General features: G+C 34.7%; 3 protein-coding genes across 4 annotated transcripts in view; 1 reads left to right on the plus strand and 2 right to left on the minus strand.

Annotated features, from left to right (window-relative positions):
* The window catches only part of LOC136816726 (calcium-dependent secretion activator 1-like), a 34,599-nt gene extending 28,026 nt beyond the window's left edge, over positions 1–6,573 (minus strand). Inside the window, exons 1-3 of one of the 2 annotated variants that reach the window (XM_067073045.1) lie at positions 6,378–6,573; positions 5,409–5,526; positions 1,489–2,157 (exon numbers count right to left, since the gene is read on the minus strand). In XM_067073045.1, coding sequence (XP_066929146.1) covers positions 1,489–2,075 — 587 coding nt within the window. In that variant the 5' untranslated portion in view covers positions 2,076–2,157; positions 5,409–5,526; positions 6,378–6,573. Of the gene's footprint in view, positions 1–1,488; positions 2,158–2,487; positions 2,845–5,408; positions 5,527–6,377 lie in introns of those variants that run through there. The other variant, XM_067073044.1, reaches the window with a different exon arrangement.
* A 517-nt stretch (positions 6,574–7,090) lies between these two features.
* Positions 7,091–22,407, minus strand: part of LOC136816729 (calcium-dependent secretion activator 1-like) — a 31,481-nt gene continuing 16,164 nt past the window's right edge. Inside the window, exons 16-26 of the mRNA XM_067073047.1 lie at positions 20,369–20,472; positions 14,854–15,010; positions 14,218–14,359; positions 13,710–13,865; positions 13,389–13,497; positions 13,001–13,042; positions 12,757–12,831; positions 12,022–12,105; positions 11,061–11,177; positions 10,333–10,431; positions 7,091–8,669 (exon numbers count right to left, since the gene is read on the minus strand). Coding sequence (XP_066929148.1) covers positions 8,457–8,669; positions 10,333–10,431; positions 11,061–11,177; positions 12,022–12,105; positions 12,757–12,831; positions 13,001–13,042; positions 13,389–13,497; positions 13,710–13,865; positions 14,218–14,359; positions 14,854–15,010; positions 20,369–20,472 — 1,298 coding nt within the window. The 3' untranslated portion in view covers positions 7,091–8,456. The remainder of the gene's footprint in view (positions 8,670–10,332; positions 10,432–11,060; positions 11,178–12,021; positions 12,106–12,756; positions 12,832–13,000; positions 13,043–13,388; positions 13,498–13,709; positions 13,866–14,217; positions 14,360–14,853; positions 15,011–20,368; positions 20,473–22,407) is intronic.
* On the plus strand, positions 16,925–19,297 carry LOC136816730 (uncharacterized). The gene is made up of 3 exons (XM_067073048.1): positions 16,925–17,105; positions 18,190–18,235; positions 18,556–19,297. Exons 1-3 carry the CDS (start codon positions 16,995–16,997, stop codon positions 19,041–19,043), a joined length of 645 nt encoding a protein of 214 aa, XP_066929149.1. The 5' UTR covers positions 16,925–16,994; the 3' UTR covers positions 19,044–19,297.

A 22,407-nucleotide genomic window follows, 5' to 3' on the forward strand; every position in this document is an offset into this window, starting at 1 on the left:
CAGGTGACCCCTAAGATTTAGGTAACCCCTGGTTGCCAAATATTTCAGGTGACCCCTAAGCCAATTAAAACGTCAAATTTTTTCGAAAATCCTTTTCAAACAATCAAACAAATACAGCAGTTAGTTTATCTTATTGCTAAATAGAATAAATGTCCTAAGAAATAAGAGATAAGCTAAGTACTGAAGGTTCATGCCAGATTATCAAGGTTTTGTAAGTCAGGGTGCAAATCCCTTGCCAGACAGATTTTTTATCTAAGTAAATGCAACAGGATTAAAGAATTTTTACAGATCAGTGCCGTAGGAAGCATTTTTATATTAGGGGGGCTGAAGTTTAGTAACACCGCAAGGGCCAACCATGGTTTGGCCCGAGGGGGAAAATTTTAAAAATTTGAGCTCTAGATTGCTTGAAAATGCACTCAAAACATGCACTTATAAGACAATTATGACAAATTAAAAAAGAAAAACTTTGCATTTTGAAAATAACCATTTTTGAAAAAATAATTGGGGGCATAGCCCCCCTTGCCCCCCCCCAGTTGCTACGTCACTGCAGATAATATATTAGATACCAAATTGTCAGTTTTTGAGCATTGCTTAGATTAAAATATAAGATGAGAAAGTGCCAACCTATGGTCTGGTAGGCTGCTTATAATTCATAGAATAAAACATAGAATCTAGCCCCCAGGTCCATCTTAAAAAGTTTAAGTTTAAAAGTCTAACATGGTTAGTCCCCCCCCCTAGCCACAGGCTAAAATCAGGTACCAATTGCTGCTCGACCTTTTAGCCCCCCCCTCAGGCCAGGGGGGGGGGTTCCAGCCATGAGATAGCTGGAACACTGACCTTTATATATCCTTGGACCAAGTTACTCAATGCTGGCCAAGCAAAATATTATGATCGGAGTTTTTTTGAAATTAGTAGCCGCAGAGAGAGAGCGCTAGATCTAGTTTCGCTTATACACCAATGATGTAGCGCCGTTTGTCGTTAGGCAAAGTTTCAAACACTACAATGGCTTCTTTGTGGGTACTAACTTTTAAAAAACTTTGATCAAAGATGGCGGATATAGCTTGGTCCAGGGATATATTAAGGTCGGTGAGCTGGAAGCATTATAACACCCCTGTCTCAGTGCCCCGGTGGCATGATTTCAGTACATGATTTTTTTCAGTACATGGTTTCAGTACATGATTTTTTCCTACGTCACTGCAGTAATCAAATTTTTATTGCACTCATTTGTAATCATCCTAAATGGCTTGGGAATTCAAGAACTGTTTTTTATTGTCGCTGTCTTTATTCAATTTATATCTCAATTCACAAATGAGTGCAATAAAAATTTGATTACTGCAGTGACGTAGGAAAAAATCATGTACTGAAACCATGTACTGAAAAAAATCATGTACTGAAATCATGCCACCGGGGCACTGAGACAGGGGTGTATTATAGAATCTCCAATATTATTCATAAATAATAAATCAGGACGAAAACTTATACACTTACCTTTCATAGATGTTACACAAGATGTGGAAACTTATTCCGTTCGCTCGAACAATACGACCTATCCGTGGATCACAAAGAAATTCCGTATAATACTTCTTGTTCAATGCGAAAACGTAATCCCCCAAAACACTATCACCACCAACCGAAAAATAATCAACGAAATCTTCACAAATCTTTTTATATCCTTCTTGATTAACTTTTGGTGGGATAGACTGGACGCTAGTGTTTTTGAAAGCGATACAATTATCGTACGCTATACACCGCGCGACAAACATGTAAATATGGAGCAACGTATTATGGTCCTTGTCTAGATTTACATCTTCTCGTATGATACACGCTTCCTCTTCGAGCATTGACGATAGACGGAAACGCGGGTCGTGCATAGAGCTCGCGGAAACAGCGCTCGGTTTACGTGGTACGGCATTACAGCTACGTAGTGTATTTGCGGAAGATGCACTCTGTCTACGTGATTCCGATCCATCGGTCGAGTCTCCACCGTACGATAAAATGCTATCTCGTTTGTTATTTTTAAGGAGACTGGTTTCTTCATCCTCTGAGCTGGATGTATCTGTTGAAGATTCGATCATGTTTTAGTGAGTGGTTGGTTCGTAGAAACCAGGTCATACCATTTTAACGCTGAACAACGCTCTCTTGATGACGGTGGTAGGCCTATGAATAAAAATCAGAAAGAAATTCAAGAGGATGAAAGTGCCATCAAGTAAACAAATCAAACCCTGTTTTTTTTTTCAGGGTACAGTTTACAGACTAAGCATCATTTCCTGTGAAAGCTATATGCTTGCTATTTAATATGAATCAATGCTGGTATCGGGCCGTTGCATGTCATCGGAGGCTAAAGCAACACAATCGATCGTAAATATTAAAAAATAGCATATTTCATAAAATTTTACTTGTATTAATTTCACAAGTCATCAATTTTACGCACTTTTACGAGATTTGATTTCGCGGGAACGTTAAAATGAATTCGATTAAAAATATTACCGTGACCGTCCATCACTTTCATAGAGTTCTTGAGGGATAAATCATAACGAAAACCAACCAAAAACTTTTTATTCCCCTTTACATTTTGTATGTGAGTTTATATTCTTTATCCAAACCCACAAATAAAAAATATTTCTCAAAAGATTTATGAATGGTTCTCCAATAACAAACTAAAAAACCAGTGATACTTATCCATCACTAAAAACACACAGCACTCAAACTTCACGGTAATTATTGGAAAGTCAAATAATGTTTCTACGCAGTGAGTGAAAATGAACTACTCCTGATTTTATATCTTATGCGATACCTATATTATTTTAATGCATCGTATGCATCATTTTTTCTGAGTATTCTTCTGAAGTTGTATTGAGCATTGAAATAAATAAGCAGTAACATTTGGTTGAATTGTGAATTATATGCCGAAAAAATGAAGAATCGAATAATATTTAAATCATTGATTTGTTTTGAGAAAAGTATTGATTAAGAATTAAGAGTATTGAGCTTGATTAGAAGAAAATCTTTATAACAATTCATGTTGGTGGTAGGTCTTTCCTTTCCACGAGTCCTCATCAAAATCAATTTCCCACGAATCAATGATAGACCAGCGTCCGAGATTCAGAAAAGGCCTTTAAAATGGTTTTCGTAGGGCACCCCTTAGATCAGGGCAAATTTTTGATATTATGCTCCTAATAGGGTGTAGAATTAATAAAAAAATTTGCCCTTCGAATCTCCTTCAGTTTTCGAGTGAATCGATTTTTAGTTAATCGATAGAACTTATCAAGGGTAACGGTTTTTTCGAAGTCTGAAAATCAAATATCTGTGGCTGCCAACGGATTCAGCGTGAAAAATAAATAAAGAAAATGGGGTTATTTGTTAATTTTCGACCACCTGGTGCTGAGAAATGGATTTTTAAGGCGAAAAATCGACGTTTTGGGCGTTTTCCGATGACGTCAGCTTTTTTTGGGGGCATTTTCAGAAAAAATCATTCCCACAGCTGGATAGCCCTGAACTAGTAGTATCCGAAAATGGCCGTATGGTTTGTTAGCTTTTGATGTTGCGATCTTGAGATATTTCATTTGTAAGGTGGGTAAATATCTGAAATATGCTAAAAACTGCCGACTCAGCAGAAAAAATCGATAATTTTCAATATTTAAACCAAAATATCTCGAGATCTAAATTTCAAAAAAATTTTTAAGGGGTTATTTATATGGAGGTGGATTGGTCCGGCTAGCTGAGGTATGATGGATATTTCGAACGTTACGTCACAGTTTTCGACGTTCGGAAATCTATCTAATCTGACTCCACCTCCATATGAACACCCCCTAAATCAAATGTTCTTTCGTCTGGAAAAACATCACGACCTAACAGTTGATGCATGTCAATAATATGGAAACAAGTGATTATCAAACTAATCAATGAACATTGAAACAATGAAACACATAAGACATAACTGGTCAAAATACAAAAAAATAAAGAAAATGAAAGCATATCTATTGAGAGAAACTATCAACACTATTGAAAAAGATTTTTGAAAAGGAAATAAAAAAGCTATCCATACTCTCTATTCAAACTTACACCACATAAGCAAAAATCTCATCAGAAGCTACTCATCGAGAGTATGGTATTTTTGACCCAGTTTGAATTTGTTTACATTTGGTTTGAATTTCGTGCCAAAAAAGCCGTTGATAAGGTTGGCCTATCAGATTCACGCACTTCCAATCAAAACAATAATATCACGTGATTTCAACAATTGTTTAGCATCCAATAGAATTCTGCGACCAGATTTGGCATCTACAAAAATACCCGGATACTATTTTGTTTCTATATTATTATTAGTTTTAACTAAATGTTATATTTCGAAACCACACAAACAGAGTAGACGGGTCTCCCAGCTACGCTCTACCGTGACATTTTCTTCTTTTAGAAAAAATAATAATAAAAATAATAATTCGGCTAAGAACATTGATCTATGCTTATAAATAGTGATTCTTATATATAAAGAGATTCGTTTTTCAGCCAAAAAAATAATAAGTGTTTCTAGAAAACTCAAACCATTGCCCTCCACCGTGACATTTTCATCTTAAAAAAAACTAATAAAAATAATAACAATAATATGGCTAAGAACATTGATGTATGCTTATTAATAGTGATTCTTAATCAAAAATATATTTCAAAACCAAAAAATTTAAATTTAAAAATCCATTTTTTGGTTTTGAAATATATTTTTGATTAAAGAAGCTCTAATCCTGGTTGGTTTTATCGAGCACTCTTTGAATATGATTTCACCTCATTTGATTAATAGTGATTCTTATAGATAAATATGTGTTTTTTGAGCCAACAAATTTTTTTTTGCAAAAATCTGCTTGAGCCATCTTTTACCTATGATGGTAACTTACTTTCATGTAAAAAATCAGAAAAAATTGATGAACCAATTTTTCACAAAGTCCAAAAAACCCGTTTTTTAGCCGTTTTTTGGCCCAAATTTGTCCCCAAATTTTTTTTTTCGAAAATCGGGCTCCGTCACATTTAGCCACCACTATTTTGCACCTTTGTACCAAAAATCAAAAGATTCCTATGATTCAATCCCGAGAAAAGTTGGTAACAGACGAACGGACGAACGAACACAGGTTAATTTATAGGACCTCCACCCCACCGGGGTAGGTCCTAGGATGAATCGCTTGTTTTCCGGAAAATTTCTTTACGGATGATTCTAAGGAATTTTTGACATAGTGGACAGTCTCCCCGACATCTTTGTTGGAAATACAGTCTTCATAACTCGAACCTCTATAACTCGAACAAGTTTTCTGGTTCCTTATAAACCAATTTCTATATCTCGAAATTCCATAAATTGATCAAATTTTTGTCCCCTCTTGCGAATTCGAGTTATACGAACTCAACTGTGACGGGATTAACAAACTTACATAATTCCAGTTGCATGTGACGTTAATTAGTCCCACCATATCTGCTATCATTCATTATTCCTTGGCAAGAACTGGCGACCATCCGAAATATTGACTTCTTAGCAGACATCAGTAGCTCCTAGGAGGGAAATTTTGATAAAAAGACGGTTATAGTTCTAACCATTAAAAGAAAATATATCTTGAATATAAGAGGTCCATGTACCAATTTTCTTTAGCACTATTTCTGTTCTTTTTATTTTCAAAGGAATTTCATTACGTTAGTTTTTTTTATGTTAGGATTCTGGGAAATAGGAAAAATTTCTAAAATATCATATCATAAAATTATTTTGATAGTCTAGGTGTGAAATTTTTTATTTTAGAAATAAATTTAGAAATAACAAAGCATGCTAATATATCAATAATTTGCTATAATTCAAAACTAATCTAATAATTAAACAAAAACAGTGAGCGACTATGATTTTAAACTAAGATTTTATTGATAGTTTTAAATATAAAACGGTAGGAAATTTATCTGAAACAGGTGGAATTTTAACATTTAAAACCATTTGAAAAACATGGAAATGAAATATCTGAAGATAAAAGATGTCAGTCATTTTCTTTTATGTGGGAGACTTCCATTACCCCACCTCTAGATGTCTAAGCATGGGGTATTCCATCCACAAAAACACAAAAGAAGACGGGAACAAATTTGAACAAACCCAAATAAAAAATTCCAACTTCGAAACAAATTTTAAGAATTATGGTTTTTCTATGGAGAGATTACTCCAAACTAAGAAGGCATTACTTAAAAACGATGGTAAAAAAAATATCGAAATTCACATCTTCAAAAATCTAATTTCGCCCAGGGGAATATTTAATTGACATTATTTGCACTCTCTCACAGGAAAGTTGTAAGCAGATGAATGAGATATCACCCCCTGGTAAAAAAGTCCTCTTTGTTAGTATTAAAAGGGTAAATTCCTTACGTACCTCTAACATGACGTTTGGTTAATAAACTGCCCGTTTCAAACACTGAAGTAGATCTTGAGTAGCTGCCAAACTGTTGATGACAAACTCTGATAGTAATGGGAGCCCAATGATTGATACTTCCAAATATGTCTTTCGAGTGGTTCCCTCCTCCATCCTGAATTTGCAATTGTCAATATTTTAAATATTTTTGTTAACTGAAAAAAACAACGATAGTTCTCAGTCGAGAAAAGCAAATAAACCAACTATTCATTAACAATTTTTATTTCTTCAATTTTCATTTCAACAATGTTAAACAAAAGGTGAAGTTATTTTCCCTGCGAAATACAGTTTTATTACATCCGCAATATCCAAATCTTATCAGACGTACTACCGTCGTTTTTTAAAAGTTCCCCATTTTTGCACTAAGATTTTGGTCACTTTTCCGATATCTTTCCGCTATTTCTCCCAGGATAAGCGGCATGAGATTGGACAGGGTTTGTTTCTAAGGGTATGGAAAATCTTGTGTTTACTCACGAAACTGCCTAACTTTTTGAACTACCCGAAGTCCTGGTCTTTTTCCGCTAGTAAAATGGCAAAGGAATCTTAGTGAAGAAATGGGAAACTTATAAAAAACGACAGTATTAAAATAAACAATTCAGTTCTAGTTACCATAAATTAGGGTACGTTCAGAAACGGTCAGACATTGTCAAACTATTTTTAAGTTTCTCCTGAAAAGAACAGTAAAGTCCATTTCAAAAGGTTCTCCTTATCAAAAGAAAGATAGTTTTCCTCCAAAAATACAAAATAAATTTTCTATAAATTATAATTGTGAATAAATTAAGAAGTTCTTGTGCGATTCCATAGGATATTCTTTAAATGGTTTGGAAAAGATACGAAGAAGATTGTGACAAAGCTTTTTCGATAACAACTCAATAGCGTACCAAGAATATCTTAAGAACATTTAAGCATATAGCATACAAGTCGTGAACAGCAAAGGCAAAGCTAAATTTTAGTGGCTTATTTAGCTATTTTTTAATCGTGTATTTGATTACTATATTAAATTCATTAAATAAATAATTCGACACTATTGATTATATTCAATATTTTGATAAAATTTTCCCCTGCAATCACAAACTACCTACTCCCTACCCGCATATACGCTACAAAAATATTTTGTTTCATATTACTTTTAAATACATACAATAACACCGAATGGAAAATATTTTTGACTTGAAGTAAAATGCTTTTCAGAAAATGTAGCTTTTGACGGACCAGAGAAACAAAATTTACAAATTCAAGCAATGGGTGTAGCATCAGACAAAAATTAATTTCCATAATTCAAAAAAATAACATAATATGATGGTAACAAAACTAATACACAGATAATCCAAAATAAATATTAAAACTATACACTTAATTATAAGATAAGATAAGATATAATTTTGTACAAAAATAACAACAACAAAAGTTTATTACATACTGTGCCATAATTTTTTAAGATAATTTTCTTCAAAACAGTATAAAAAATATTTAAATCTTGCAAAATAATTGCGTGAGTATATTTGAGGTGCATAAAAAGATTTAAAATCTAAAAAGTGCAAAAAAGAATAACATTGACTATTTCATCTAATCCTCTTGTTATTCAAGTCCTAAACTTTCAAGAGCAAATTGTTGTCAATGATTCAACAGGAGCTCAAACTAAAGTTCAAAGAGAGTAATGTTGTTTGAGCGTCCATTAGAATGAGTGTTCATATTACAAGAGTTAGAATTGCTTTCATTGATCAAAGATAGCGATTTCAAGAAAAATACGTTGTCTTGGGTGAAAAGAGAAAATGGTCGACAACGATCGTCCAAGCTCGTTTAACATTTTTTTAGAGGAGGAAATTGATTTCATATTGCAAAGAAGAGGAATTATAGATTTACCTAAGTGTAACAAATCCGTCATGCTTAAGAATCAAAGAGTGCCAAAATCATCCAACTCTTTACCAGAAAGACCATTCAATTTCATGAAACCAAAACAGCATATGTGAAGAAGGGTGCACTACTGTACAATAACCAAACAAGCCCATAATACGCTCTCCATCACGGAGAGACATTTCCTTAATCATCATAATAATCATCTGAATCACGTCTTTGAATTTTACTTTCATAACTTGCAACCTGCATGTTATCTCTGGGAGTGAGAATGGATGAACTGGATTCGATATTCAGCATAGCTTCTTCCACTTGTAGTTTATTATAAGCTGCTTTGTAATTGGCATTTTCTAAATCATCCGTGGTTAAACCTTCTTTTTCTAACTCTGTTCGCACTAGCTAAAATAAATAAGGAAATTGGTTATGAAACATAGTATTCTGCTGGATTCAGTCTTGAGGTTACATTGAAGGCTACATTAAATAAAATTAAAGGTTTTGTTTTTAAAGAAGAGTGACATCGTTTGCTTAATCATCAATTTAATTTACAAGCTTTTTCACATTAAATTGACACGGATGTGGAGCAAGATTGGTCGGAAAGAGGAAAAGAAAAACACTTTTTGTTTATATCAGAACAATATAACAATAGGAAGACACTGTTCTCATATGAAATATGTGTCTGATATGAAACAGGAACACTTATGTGAAAATAATACCATTAAAAAGCAATTGGAATGTGGTTATGAGGCTTTTAAAACACTACCGTCAACTGCTCTAACTTGGGACTATCTGACACGGGACGGAAATTCGGCAACCATTTCACCGAACCTCTAAAGTCATTTGATTTGAGTTATCGAACGAAAATACACGATTTCTCTTTCGCACTGAGTAGGCTTTTAAATCGAAATATGAAAAGAATCCGTAGTGGAACACATACGAGTGTCTGTGCACTCTAAGAGGAACGAAGAAGTTGATAAACTTGGTGGAGTTATCAAAACAAACTTGGTGGAGTTATCAAAACACATTTGTTGTCAATGAGATTTAACAGTAAGTGAAAATACAGGCCAGATATCAACCAGTCCCATGTTTCGACTAATCGTCCCAAGTTAGAGCAGTTGACGGTACTGAGATAACGGTAATGTGAATCAGTTACTTTGAGGGATAATTTGTTACACTCAAAAATTAAAATAGAAGAGGTTTTTTTACCACCGTTATTCGGTGGCAAAAACTCAATTTCAAAGTGATTTTTCAGACTCAATTTTTTTAAATGGAGAAATGTAGGGGGGGGTCGGTAGTAAAATCTCAGACATAATGACGTTTACTACGGTGGTGGTGTGACGAAAAATCGAAAAAAAATTTACTACCCAGGGTAGTTAAATACTAAAATGGGTGGTATCTATGTGTTAAATTTTGAAATATTTTTACTACCTGGGTAGTTAAAACTGGTAAAATTAGCAAATTTTAGCTTTTTTTGTAATTCTTTTAATTTTTTGGATGACTTTTCTGAAAAAATCTGAAAAAATTTATGATTTGAAAAATTTTCTGTTGATATAAAAAAGATTTTAATTCTAAGTGCAAAACATTAGATTTTGCACTAAGTGAAAAATGTGTCGCAGAAATGATAATTTCTTAGCTTTTGTTGTAAAATAAGTCCGAAAAGCAACCAAAAGTCTGGGTGGTTGTATGTAAAAATTCGTAAAAATCCTTTTACTACTCATATATGTCTGAGATTTTACTATCGACCCCCCCCCCTGAGAAATGACGGTACAAAAACTTGAAAATAACAACTGTATCGTATTGCAATGAGTCTAATAAGTAGCAGGTTGTTTCTTCAAAATCAAGTTAGAAATTTTTAGATGCATCATTAAGAGGGCGAACATTTTCTTCGTCGCCCAACCTTGGTGAGTGATATTTTATACCACTGTATAGAAACTCAATTTTTCGACCAAAACGGTGGTAAGAAAAAATGCTTGGAAAATACCCTGTGTTCTATAGCCATAATGTTTTTTTGAAATTGATTTTAGGAGAAATCCGAAACTTGTCAAAGGTCTAACAAAAGATTTACCTCAATAATGGTTGAAAGAACGGTGTATTGGTAAACTGCCATCTCTGGTCTTTCCACAAGCCATTGACAGAGTGGCTCACACATCCTCTCCCATAATGCCTAACATAGATGGAAAAGAGTCAATGAATAGGCCATTTCACAGTCGCAAAGCGTAATGGGTAATCAGGAACACTGCGCACTAATGACGACTTACTATTGGTAAGTTTTGAGAAATTTTGAAGATTTTTGCGTCTAGCCAACGGGAAGCTGTTATGGAGGCGCAATCAGTCCTGATTACCCATGATCCATTTCGACTGTGAAATGACATATTCATTGTCGTTACTATCACTAGATTTTATCTGACCAATCAAGACAACCCTGACAACGTAAAGCTAGAATTTGGCCAAAACCTAAGAACAAGCTAAAGATCTTACATCGCAGGAATTACTAAAAAAACTCATTTTTAAGCCATTTTTAATAAGCCTTTGAATAAAGAAAATAAGCCTTTACGAACATATTATGAAGGTAAGTAGTCGACTCTCTCAATTCGATCTTCAGGGGGAATTGGATTTTCATCGAATAAGGGAACGTCTTTTATGAAAGTTTCTTGTTGATGGGGACTTTAAATTTCATCGAATAAGGGAGCCTATCGAATAGTAGAACGTCGAATTAGAGAGCGTCAACTATATCTAATTTAAAGGGAGACCAAAAGCTTTAAAAATGAAGGATCTCATAAAAAACTGCAATACCTTTTCGAGGCTGTTGATGTAAGGCATTTCATTAATCCCAGTACTCTCATCATGAAATTGATCAATATTGTTACAAATGAATTGCACAAAGTCGTTAGCTGTTTCTTCTCGTGGACCCTGTGTTTATATGAAGAAAATGAATTAGATCATGGAACAAAAGAAAACCCCAACCACCAGTCGAGAACAACATCGGTTTTTCCACCCGGGAAGCGGGGGGGGGGTACTAGGATTGGCGGATGAGGGGTATGTGCGGATGGGACCTCCAAAAATCGACCCTTAGTTAGATTTTTTCAAAAAAATTCCTAAAAAATGTGAACTTTCCCTTAAATAGACTGATGTAAAGTTTTCTGATGTTACGACTTTGAAGTGAAAAAACCGACCCTTACCGCCCGCATATACAAGCGCTCATTTTTGCCTAAGTACCCCTCCCCACGGGGTTTTCCCTTTTACGTAAGGGGAGAAGGGTCTTCTTATCTAGATATTTAATGTTCGAAAGAAATCCAAAGTAAGCTTTCAATATCTTCGCAAGAGTATGATTTTCCTGAAAAGCTAAATTACAGCAGGAGGCGTATGGTTTCTTTATTCTATTCTAAATAAGAACTAAACAATTCTGCATCCGAGAAATGCACTCTGTTTTTACACTGTTTTTACACCTAATTGCCGACGGCTAAATGAAAGCTTTCATGATATTAAAGCCCAATTTAATACCATACTGCTTAAGTTTTAATATTTTCTTTAAAAAGGTCTATAAAGGAACAAACTCTTCCGAAGTGAAGTGCCGACGCCTTTCCGGGACTAGGTATGGGTTGGTATTTCGACTTTCTTTGGGGCTAGCGAAAGACACGTATAACGAAAGTAACGAGTTTTAGCCATTCCACTGGCACATAACGTCAAAACTATGTTCATTTAACATCCAGCAAATGGATTATGAAACAGCGTCGGGTGCCAGTTACAAACTTACCAGAAGATTGAAAAATTTGGATGAAATGGTTCCTTGATCGTATCGCGAAAGTTTCTTCAATAAATCGTTCAAGCATACACTCAACTGGAAATTGAAATGAAAGAGAAACGTTAAGTTTTACTTTTGAAAAAGTGATTTAGATTTGTTGTTAAATCGTTTTTATTATTATTGAATTAGGACCCGCCCGTAGTGCAGTGGTAGAGCATCCGGCTACGGTGCGCAAGGTCGTGGGTTCAATCATCTACCGGGTCATTCCAAAGATTCGTACTCAGTACAAAAGTGGTATTTTGATGCATCTCTGCTTGATGTCAAGCAATTAAGAGAATGATCAAGGGTAAGTGGAGCAATCCAGGGAGAAAGGGTGGCGCCCTCCCCTACCTTCGGGTAGATAGCTATCGAAAGAGGAGCTTACTTACTTAGGACCCAAAGAAGAGCTTGTAAAGATCAAAATAGTGCATATACTTATATTGAATCTTTTTAACAACGAAATAAAACCAGCACATTCTTTTCTGGCAAATACATTTTATGACAGATCTATTTTTCCAAAGGATACAAAATTCGTTTTCTTTCTTTTTCTTCCTAACTGTTATAAGACACTGTCATAAGAGTGACAATTCTAACTGTTATATGTTGAGTGGAATGAAGAGTGAAATACATAGTATGAAAGGAAAAGTCTCTTCAACCATCTCTCCAGTAGGTTTAGCCAGCTCAATCATATAGGCTCTATTGACATACCTTATCGACGACCATCTTGATGCTGGCTTGCTTTGCATTTTCAACGACTTCATTGATGTTGCCATGGTATTTGTACTAAAAGTAAAAGTCGTACACGTCAAGTAGTGTTATTGAGCAAATCGTTTCTGTTGCAGATCTAAGTCTTTGAAAATTGAGTTCAAAATTAAAAGGAGGGCATGGATAAAGACAAGGATTTAAGAATCTTCAAGTTCTTATAAAAAACGTGTGGAGCGTCGCCATTTACCTCTTCTGTTCCATTTTGTTCACTGGTGCATAAAATCGTCGACTGAAATGATCGAAAGTAACAAGAGTTAAACCCTCCAATCCTAGCAAAATCTTTGCTTTGTAAGGGAAATGGGGATAACTGTTCGCTTAGACTTCCGAAAAATGTTAATTTTTTATTCCAAAAGTATCACAGTTTTTTATTCCAAAAGTATCAAAGTTTTTTACAAAGCATGGACTGAAAGAATTAGGAACAGTGTGGTGATTAGTGTATCCAGGAGCTCTTTGAGATATTCTTGTGTAAATAAATTAAGCAAGAAATAATTTTATTTAATTCTGTTTAATCCTTTAGTTCATTGCGAGTCGAGTGAAAGGTTAACCTTTCTTTAAAATTAAAATTAAAATGTCACCTGCTCATCAGCATAATCAATAACGTTGATCATAACACAGACTGAGGGCGGTACAATATAATCCAAATTCACACCACCAATCAACGCCCTTCCCATGTCAATTAAAATCCTAAGAACAAAAGTATGAATAAAATAATGGTTATTGGGAGAAATCTACCTCTAGGGTTTGAAAAATATTAGGCGGAGGAAGGGACTATTCTTATGTTTGTATTATGCCAGTCGTCAACCGTCTTTTGTTCACGCAGAGGTACCGGATGACTAAAAAACTAGACTGAGCTCGAAACTACATTTAGGAGAAAAAGTCTTAAATTCTCCCTTTACCTATCAAGACAAGCCGTGGTCATATCAGCAGCCATCAGTTTCAAGCGATTCATCATATGGTCAGCGAACACTTCGTCTGGCCAATGAAGGTCGTGTATGAACGTTTGTAATGACCGAAGTTTCCAAAAGATATCTTCACTTGTCGCACAACCATGTCTGAATAACAAAATCGTGGAAGTCATTTGAGAAGATTTATAATGAAAATGATCTGGTATACTCTGATTTTAGCCATTGCTTACTAACAATTGACTACCGCCATTCTTTTAAATTTATAAGCTACACCGATTTTTCTTGAAAAAGGAGTCTGATCTTTGAAAGGGGTTGCATGAAAGTCGCGATTTATATACGTGATTTTGCCATCTCGACAGATGAGGGTAATATGTGTACTATTTATTTAGATAAACAATAAACTGAGCTATTTCTAAATGGTAACACAGGTCACCTCTCTTCAATGAATGTTTTTATCCTTTAATCAGTTTCTGATTGGAGAAAGTATCATATTTCTTACCCTACAGGATGGTAATTTTCCCTTTGAAATCCTTTATCGACAGACCGCGCGATGGAAGATTCCATAAGATCGATGTAACGAACAACAAGCGGTGCAAATTTCTCCGTCAAATGTTCATGGAACTTCCCGCCGCGTAATGGAGCTGGAAGAAAAAGAGGAGTGAGTTACAGGTGATTTTCTAACGAATTACCATGTGAAAACTTATTTCGGCAGTCAGTGAATTAAAACTTTTGTGACGTTGTGTACAGTATAGCCCAATCTAAAACACACCTCTCTGAAAAAAAGCGCTTGGTCTATAAGTTTTTAATTCGTCCAAAGTTACATGGTCGCATCAAAGTAAGCATGCCTTGACTCTATTTTTTAGTTTTGAGAAAAGTTTTAAGGTTTGTAATAAGCCAAAGGAGACTCTCTATTTTGATGGAAAAACAATTAGCAAAGGAGTATTAAACGTATAAAGGTGTAGACTTGGTGGACAAAAATAATTAATTCATGATATGCACCATTTTAATGTCTTCTGACATTACATCACGGACCCAAACAGCTGATTGGTTGTAGTGACGTAAAATCAGTCAATACGTCAGCTGTTGGGTCCGTGGAAAACATTGCAATGGTGGATATCGTGAATAAAAACCTTACATTCCATTCTCAGGTAATTATTGAGCATTTGGAAAAGTGCGAAACTATCCCACGTATCGCGTGGTTGAACATCCAAAGAATCATCCATATCGACTGCAAACAATGACCAAAAGATCTCTGTGTGTTCCATCATCAACTCGTTGTACCATGCCAAGGCCTGGACAAGAAAATAAGAAATTGTTAAACGCTTAATTTAAATGTGACGATCTCAGAGAGATGGGGTGCTGCATGAAGCTCTTTTTAAGCTCTGAAAGTTGAGAAAATTGTCAACATAGAAAAGGTTCGGCTTAACCAAATTTGGCCTGACCGCGCAACGAAAAAAAAAAGAACTGGGTGACTAAACCCCGTTTTGTAAGAGCCGCAATTTTATAGGAGACCACAATAAGGACAGTTGAGTCCTGGTAATATCGGCGGCTTCCATTACTCCCGCTAGAGTTTTGACGTAAGCGGCCGCCAGTACACGGTCAGAATGTTAGATAAATATCCTCATGATTTTGAAAGAATCTTGAAATAGAATAAGACAATGACCAACTCGACCAGTTTGGTAAAAACAAGCCACAAATCTAAAATCAAACCACGGATAATAATAGAAACAAAAAAGATTTTCGACGGTTTTTGAACTTTTGAATTTTGCATATCATTGATTCGACCCGAATGAGTCTCTTCTTTCAATCAAAATACGAGATTTAGAAGGGAAAAGAATAAACCCATCTTGATAAATTAATTTCTCCTCCAAAAAATTGGCAGTTCATACTTTTTCAAACATTCCTTATGGGAGGATAAAGATAATAGCTCAAAGTAACTTTTGACCGGAAAGAAATATGGAAATCTGAATACATGTTTCCCGACGGGGCTCAATGTTTCAGGAAAGTAGAAATGTTCTTTTTTTTTAATTTTCAAATTTTTAGAAAATTCTACAAAGATTACATAAAGCCACACAAATTTATCATTCCAACGTGGTGTTACATTTTAGAGATTTCAGAATTCAAGGTGTTACTTTTTCAGAGATTTCTGAATTTTTGCTAATGCTTGTTTAAAGTATTTTAACCTGTTTTAACTTGTTTTTATTTCAATTTTAGATTAATAAAACTGATGATGAAACCTAGAGTTTCGAAATATATCTTGAAAAATTAAAAGTTGTTGGCTTCAAATGTCACTTAACTTCAAATGTCACGATGTTTTTACCTTAAAATTAGTGTTCCTTCTTTTATATCTTTTCCCCTCAAGAGGGTTATTTGAAAATACGGACTGACATTAGTTTTGGAACAAACTTTCACTAATGAGGATATAGAAACTTAAGGGAAACAAGTTATACCAAGGTTAAATCATAAGTAAAACTACCAAAACTTTAAGGGGATATGCATGTCGCGTTATAACTTTTTACGACAGATATGAAAAAGTTTCACTTAGTTAAAAACCAGGATAAAAAGTTGGTACAAGTAATACATTAATGTTAACTTTGGTGTTAAATTATTTGTTTTTCCCGAATATAATCAAAATTGTTTAACCTGATAGAATTAGGACTTGGTTGCCAAGTGAAAGAAATTGAAAAAGGTGAATAGTTTGATCAGAAAAACAGGCCAGAATTATAGCTATCGATATTGATGAAGAAACGAGCATTCAAATCGCAAAATCTTAGACGTTGTATTATGAATTCATATCAACATATTGAAGATTATTGATTCTATACAGTATATCGTTCAAATATATGAATCGAAAATATCAAAATAACTTTTTGACTTCAAACGTTGTATCCGACATTCATATTGGAAACAAAAATTCAGAAAATGTCTCTCTAGTTCAATCAGCACGCCAGACAGTATTAACAGTCAAAATGTTGGAATTTTCTTACAACACGCAAGAAAATAACGATGGGTGAAAATATTGCAGGGTGGAGTTTGATAAAAGTCTGTAAAATTCTTATAGTTTCTGATAGCTTTTTCCACGATTTCTTATCAAAAGAAACGATTCGTCTGTTCGTGAAATTATTTCAATGGATCCGATGCTGGGTCCGATATTAATTCCCTTAAAAAGATGTTTTAAATCAAAATTTTATCTCCTGGACAGGGTATGTATTTCACAAATGAAGAAATATATAAATTTTTGATTCAAGTAAGGATAAAAGTGAATATACTGTAAAAATGGTGTTTCAACAAGTCAAAGAAAATTGGATTAAAACATTTATTTGGTGGCTGATGTTTGGGCTTTTGACAAATGGTATTGAAGTTTTGTCCACAAAATGCAAAAAGAAGGTAAAAAGAGAAATATTTTCTGCACCTAAACCACATCAATCCCTCATACTGATAAAAGGAAAAAGCTTGGCTTCTAATTTTTAATCCTCCTCTTTTTCTTAAAGGTTTTATTTTTACATAAGTGTTCCCGTTTCATCAGACACATATTTCATATCAGGACAGTGTCTGCCTATTGTTATTTTATGCGGATATAAGCAAAAAGATGTTTTTCTTTTCCTCTTTCTGACCAATCTTGCTCCACATCCGTGTCAATCCAATGTGAACAAGTGATGCTTTTATGGACATACCTGGTTATGCATTTAACACATATATAATTGATATCTATGTGAGCGTGACCATTAAAAAATCATTCAAAACACAAATAGTGACAGTAATTTGGCTAAGAACATTGATGTATGCTTATTGATAGTGATTCTTATAGATAAACATGCGTTTTTTGAGCTGAAAAATTCTTTTTTTACAAAAATCAGCTTGAGCCATCTTTTACCTATGATGGTACCCTACTTTCATACAAAAAATCAGAAAAAATTAATTATTCCATTTTTCACAAAGTCAAAAAAACCCGTTTTTTGGCCCAAATTTCCCCAAAAATTTTTTGCACCTTTGTACCAAAAATCAAAGGATTCCTATGATTCAATCCTGAGAAAAGTTGGTAACAGACGAACGAACGAACGAACGAACGAACGAACGGACGGACGGACGAACGAACACAGGTTAATTTATAGGACCTCTACCCCACCGGGGTAGGTCCAAAAAGCTTGTAAATTAAAGTTGATGAGTAAGCAAACGATATCACTCTTATTTAAAAACAAAACCTTTGAATATAAGAAGGTTTGAACAGAAGAGAAAGTTTACGTGCAACTATGTTAGAGTTCTTCTCACTTTGTGAAGTTCACATCATTTTATAGCTCGGATATCTAAGTTTCCTTTTTAATAATCTAACTCATGCAGAATGCAACAATGATATATGAAACAAGCAGTATTGGTAAAAAAGTACTGTTTCTTTTAATTGTGAATTGACAATTTACAAGAATACAAGAATACAAGTCTAACAAGAAGTTGCATGCATGTATGTTATTTCTAGATACCACCGAACAACCACGGAGTCATGCCTCAAACAATCATTCAAGGTAGCAGGTTTCTTTCCATAAAGTTCGTATATAATCTCAAACAGTACCATTGTGTTTACCGAAACACAATAGGAACTCAAAACATTAGACAGTTTCCCATTAGGATGGTTTAGACTTTTTTACAAGAACATCTTAGATTTTCGAAGCCTGTTCATAAATTCTCAAGCCTAAAAATGTTCATAGGATGTTCATAAAATGTTCTTAACTTATGCTCAACATTTTGGTACTCGAAGCCTTATGTTCTTATATAGTTGTCCTTACAAAAAAACATCTGAGAGATACAGCAGCGTTTTTATTCACTTCGCATTTTTTGTTCACAGAAGAAGTATTAACAGTTGGCAACTTAAAAGGAGTGATCCCCGTCATATCACCCGAATACATTGTCCAATTCACGTTCAAGCTGAATTCAGTCAATACTGTTGATCCGACGAAAATATGGTGCTCTCTCATTCATTTTACGGAAGGTGAAAATATCGGAGCACCAGGAACCCGGATACCAGGAGTGTATATTCACTCTGGGGACGCCACAACTACCACCGGCCTGGCCATTCACGGAAACGTACCAACTATGCTTGCTTACAGCAAATATGATATTCAGATGAACAAAGCGTACGACGTAGAGATACGTCAAAGATACGTAAGCGGAGGGTTGTACAGATATAGCGTCTCCGTAGACGGGATTGAAGAGCAATATCATAACAACTTCAACGCAACACAGTTCTACGACGTTAAGATTTACGCCGGAGATCCCTGGCACCCGGTATGTGATGGAACCGTTAGTCATCTAAAAATTACAAATTTTTTGTAGACGCTAGTGTGAAATTATATGACACAGTTTTTATTTTTTGAGCACTTTTGAGTCCTAGTACACGTTTTTTTATTTAAGGATATACTTTATAAGAATATTTATGATAAGATAAAATATGATATGATAAAATTGGCCAATAAATTAAGACTATGCTAGGAAAGGATACCACCATCATGGAATTTTACAACTGAACCTAAGAATCAATGCCGATTTTTAGAGCATCTTACCTGTAAATTGTCAATTACCCTCTAGCAATGCTAAAAGGATTCACAAAAAGCCAAATTTTCGCTGATGTATGTATTACATGTTAGATTAAGGTTGGGTTTGGATCCTAATCTTGGTCAGAATAAAGGAAAAATAATTTAGGGTGATTATCCCTAACAATTTCAGAATATCCATAATGAAATGGAAAAACACCATTCTTATAAAGAAAAGCGTGTAAAAATGGCAAAATGATATAATAACTCTACTTTTCTCTCGTTTCTACTATAGAAGATCCGACTCTTGACGCTTTTCTGCTATACTGTTGCCGAGAAAGCCAAATTACACCTACAGACCATAGATTTGTAAAGCCAGTAGGGCTAAATGGCGTACTTTTGCTGAAAAGTGTGCCGTGGCTAGGTAGGAAATCCTACCTAAGTCACGTGACATTACAATAGAATTTTAGCGCTTAACCAATCAAAAGCTTCGCGGGTTTTTCGAAAACAATAGCAACAATATTTTTTCCGATATTCAATGTTTTTTGCCTGCAATGGCTTAAAGCAAGGCATCTAGCCCTTCGGGCTTTTTAAATCTATGGTACACACCCTTGTCATAACATCGTGGAAGTAATACAGTTATAATTATAATTTTAATCTTTTTTAATGTTTTTTTTTCATCTCTCACATTCTTTGCCTTTCGACGTGACAATTGTTTTCTCGCGATTTTTAAATCTATCAATACACTGCACGAGCACAGAAAGGGTCGTGGCGACCTAACCCGTTAATGAAGCCATTGTTACCATAAAAATAAGAACGATCAGATTCAGCAAACGGGTTTTCGTCGCAGGACACCACACCCTACACTTCTCTTAAATGTAAAAAAAATAATATTGTAAACCCTTAGTAAATGAAAGAAAAGAAAACTTGTACAACTTCCATTATTTGAATCTCCATAACACTACCGTCTTATCTCGAAAAGTCAATAACTCGAACAAATTTGTTTTCCCAGTGCGTGTTTAAGTTATAGAAATCCTTAACATGTTCTTAACTTGTTCTTAACATCATGGCCATCGAAGCATTATGTTCTTATACAGTTTGTTCTTATAAAAAACGTGTGGCACTCACCTCAGCATGGTGTTCTTCATTTTGTTGGATAAGTTCAATACAAAGTTCAGCCAGTTGTAAAATGATCTCCAACTTCTCTTTCGGTGAAGTATCATGGAACATGTCTGAAAATGAAAGTCAAAGAAAAATGATGGGAAATGATGTAAAGTATCCAGTCTAAGACCAAGTTCAGACGTCACGGTAAACAAGCCCTCCTTCGCATGACGAGCCCTTTTTTTGAACTTAAACTACCTAATTAAAGAAATTAAAGCTAAAACAAAGGAGTTTTTAATAACAATCAGAGAATTTTGGGTAATCAGAGAAGCACTTTTTCTATACCTTCCATTTCTCTGCTAAGACCAAGTTCAGATGTCGCGGTTTCGTATCCCTTCTATTTCGGAACGTTTCAGCTTTGATATATTTTGATATTAAATTACATTGGTAGTCACAGCTAGTAGTAGAGGCCACTATGTCGCAAAAAAGCTTCCCGTGTGCAGCAGCTTGTGCAAAGGGATTTTATGATTGAATATTGTTCCTTGAATGTAGAAGATCAAAATTTGAGAGGTGGGGCCGGGAGTGACCACCCGTTGCCATGGAAACTGACGTCATTGGTTACTATGGCAACCAAAATAAAAAGTCGTCAAAATTGAAAAATTTTTGTTTCATTCGAAAGAGCATGAAATACTGATAAAGAAAAAGGTCACAACCTATATCTGAAATTGAATATATCAGGAGATATTAAGGAAATAAGGCAAAATGACGTCATAAAACGATGACGTCATCGAAAAATAAAAATTTGCCAAAATTCAAAAATTTTTGGTTTTTTGGAAAGAATACCTTCCAGTGAACAAAAAATATTATTATGAAAAAGTCTGAAAATCCTTTTTAAGAAGTCTATGAACCAAAATTGATATTTTTTAATTTTGCCTGTAATGTGCTTGGGCAAGCTCCAACCTTCGAAAGGCAAAAAATTAAATTGTCAATTTTGGCCAATAGACTTTTTTTAACGAATTTTCAAACGTTCTCGTAATAATATTTTATGTTCACTGGAGGATCTTCTTTCCAAAAAAACAAAAATTTTCGAATTTTGGCAAATTTTTATTTTTCGATGACGTCATCGTTTTATGACGTCATTTTGCCCTATTTCGTTAATATCTCCTGATATATTCATTTTCAGATATAGGTTGTGACCTTTTTCTTTATCAGTTTTTCATGCTCTTTCGAATGAAACAAAAAATTTTCAATTTTGACGAATTTTTATTTTGGTTGCCATAGTAACCAATGACGTCAGTTTCCATGGCAACGGGTAGTCACACCCGGCCCCACCTCTCAAATTTTGATCTTCTACATTCAAGGAACAATATTCAATCATAAAATCCCTTTGCACAAGCTGCTGCACATGGGAAGACATAGTGGCCTCTACTATAGGGCTGAGTCAATAAAGTATAACACCAAAAGCTAGAGTTAAGGCTTGGGTACACAAGAATTTTTTTCGCGATGGTGCAATGCAACATGCTCCATCTCACCAACACAAGAAAAAAAGTGCGCGTTTCATGGTTTATTTTTTTTGTTTCATAGGACAAAAAGTGAGGGAAATACCAAAAAGACACGCTGATTTTGTCCCAGGGACAAAAGTGAGAGACACAAATGTTATTAAAAGTGTTGTCGATTTCACTTTTTTTAGTAGAAAAAAGAATGGGGCGGAGACACGAGAAACAGTCTCAGGTTGGTGGGATGGAGCATATTGCATAGCACCAAGGCGAAAAAAACTTCTCGTGTCCCCAAGCCTTTAAGATATAGTAGGATTTGAAGCCACTTGTTTCCTGAATAAGTTGCGCGGCCGCGTGATTTTCATACAAACGCAAGATGGGAAGTAATATTTACAATCAAAATTTGAAAAATCTTCAGTCCATACTCATACCCCTTAATTATTCAATATAACTATATTCAAGTAGTAGTAGATAATTCAAATCTGAATAATGTAAATACTTCATGGCTTCAAACAGGTATTCGAATTGAAAGAGAGAGAAAGAGCCATACTTTGGTGTAGTTGAAATGCA

The sequence above is a fragment of the Clytia hemisphaerica genome, unplaced genomic scaffold (assembly GCF_902728285.1).
Source record: "Clytia hemisphaerica strain Z4C2 unplaced genomic scaffold, Clytia hemisphaerica genome assembly, whole genome shotgun sequence".
In the NCBI taxonomy this organism is placed as follows: domain Eukaryota; kingdom Metazoa; phylum Cnidaria; class Hydrozoa; order Leptothecata; family Clytiidae; genus Clytia; species Clytia hemisphaerica.

Coding starts and splice junctions, on each gene's coding strand:
- LOC136816730 (XM_067073048.1), top strand. CDS start 16,995: ATGGTGTTTCAACAAGTCAAAGAAAATTGGATTAAAACATTTATTTGG. Junction 17,106..18,189: donor CCACAAAATGCAAAAAGAAG/GTAAAAAGAGAA, acceptor TGTTATTTCTAG/ATACCACCGAACAACCACGG. Junction 18,236..18,555: donor GCCTCAAACAATCATTCAAG/GTAGCAGGTTTC, acceptor TTTTGTTCACAG/AAGAAGTATTAACAGTTGGC.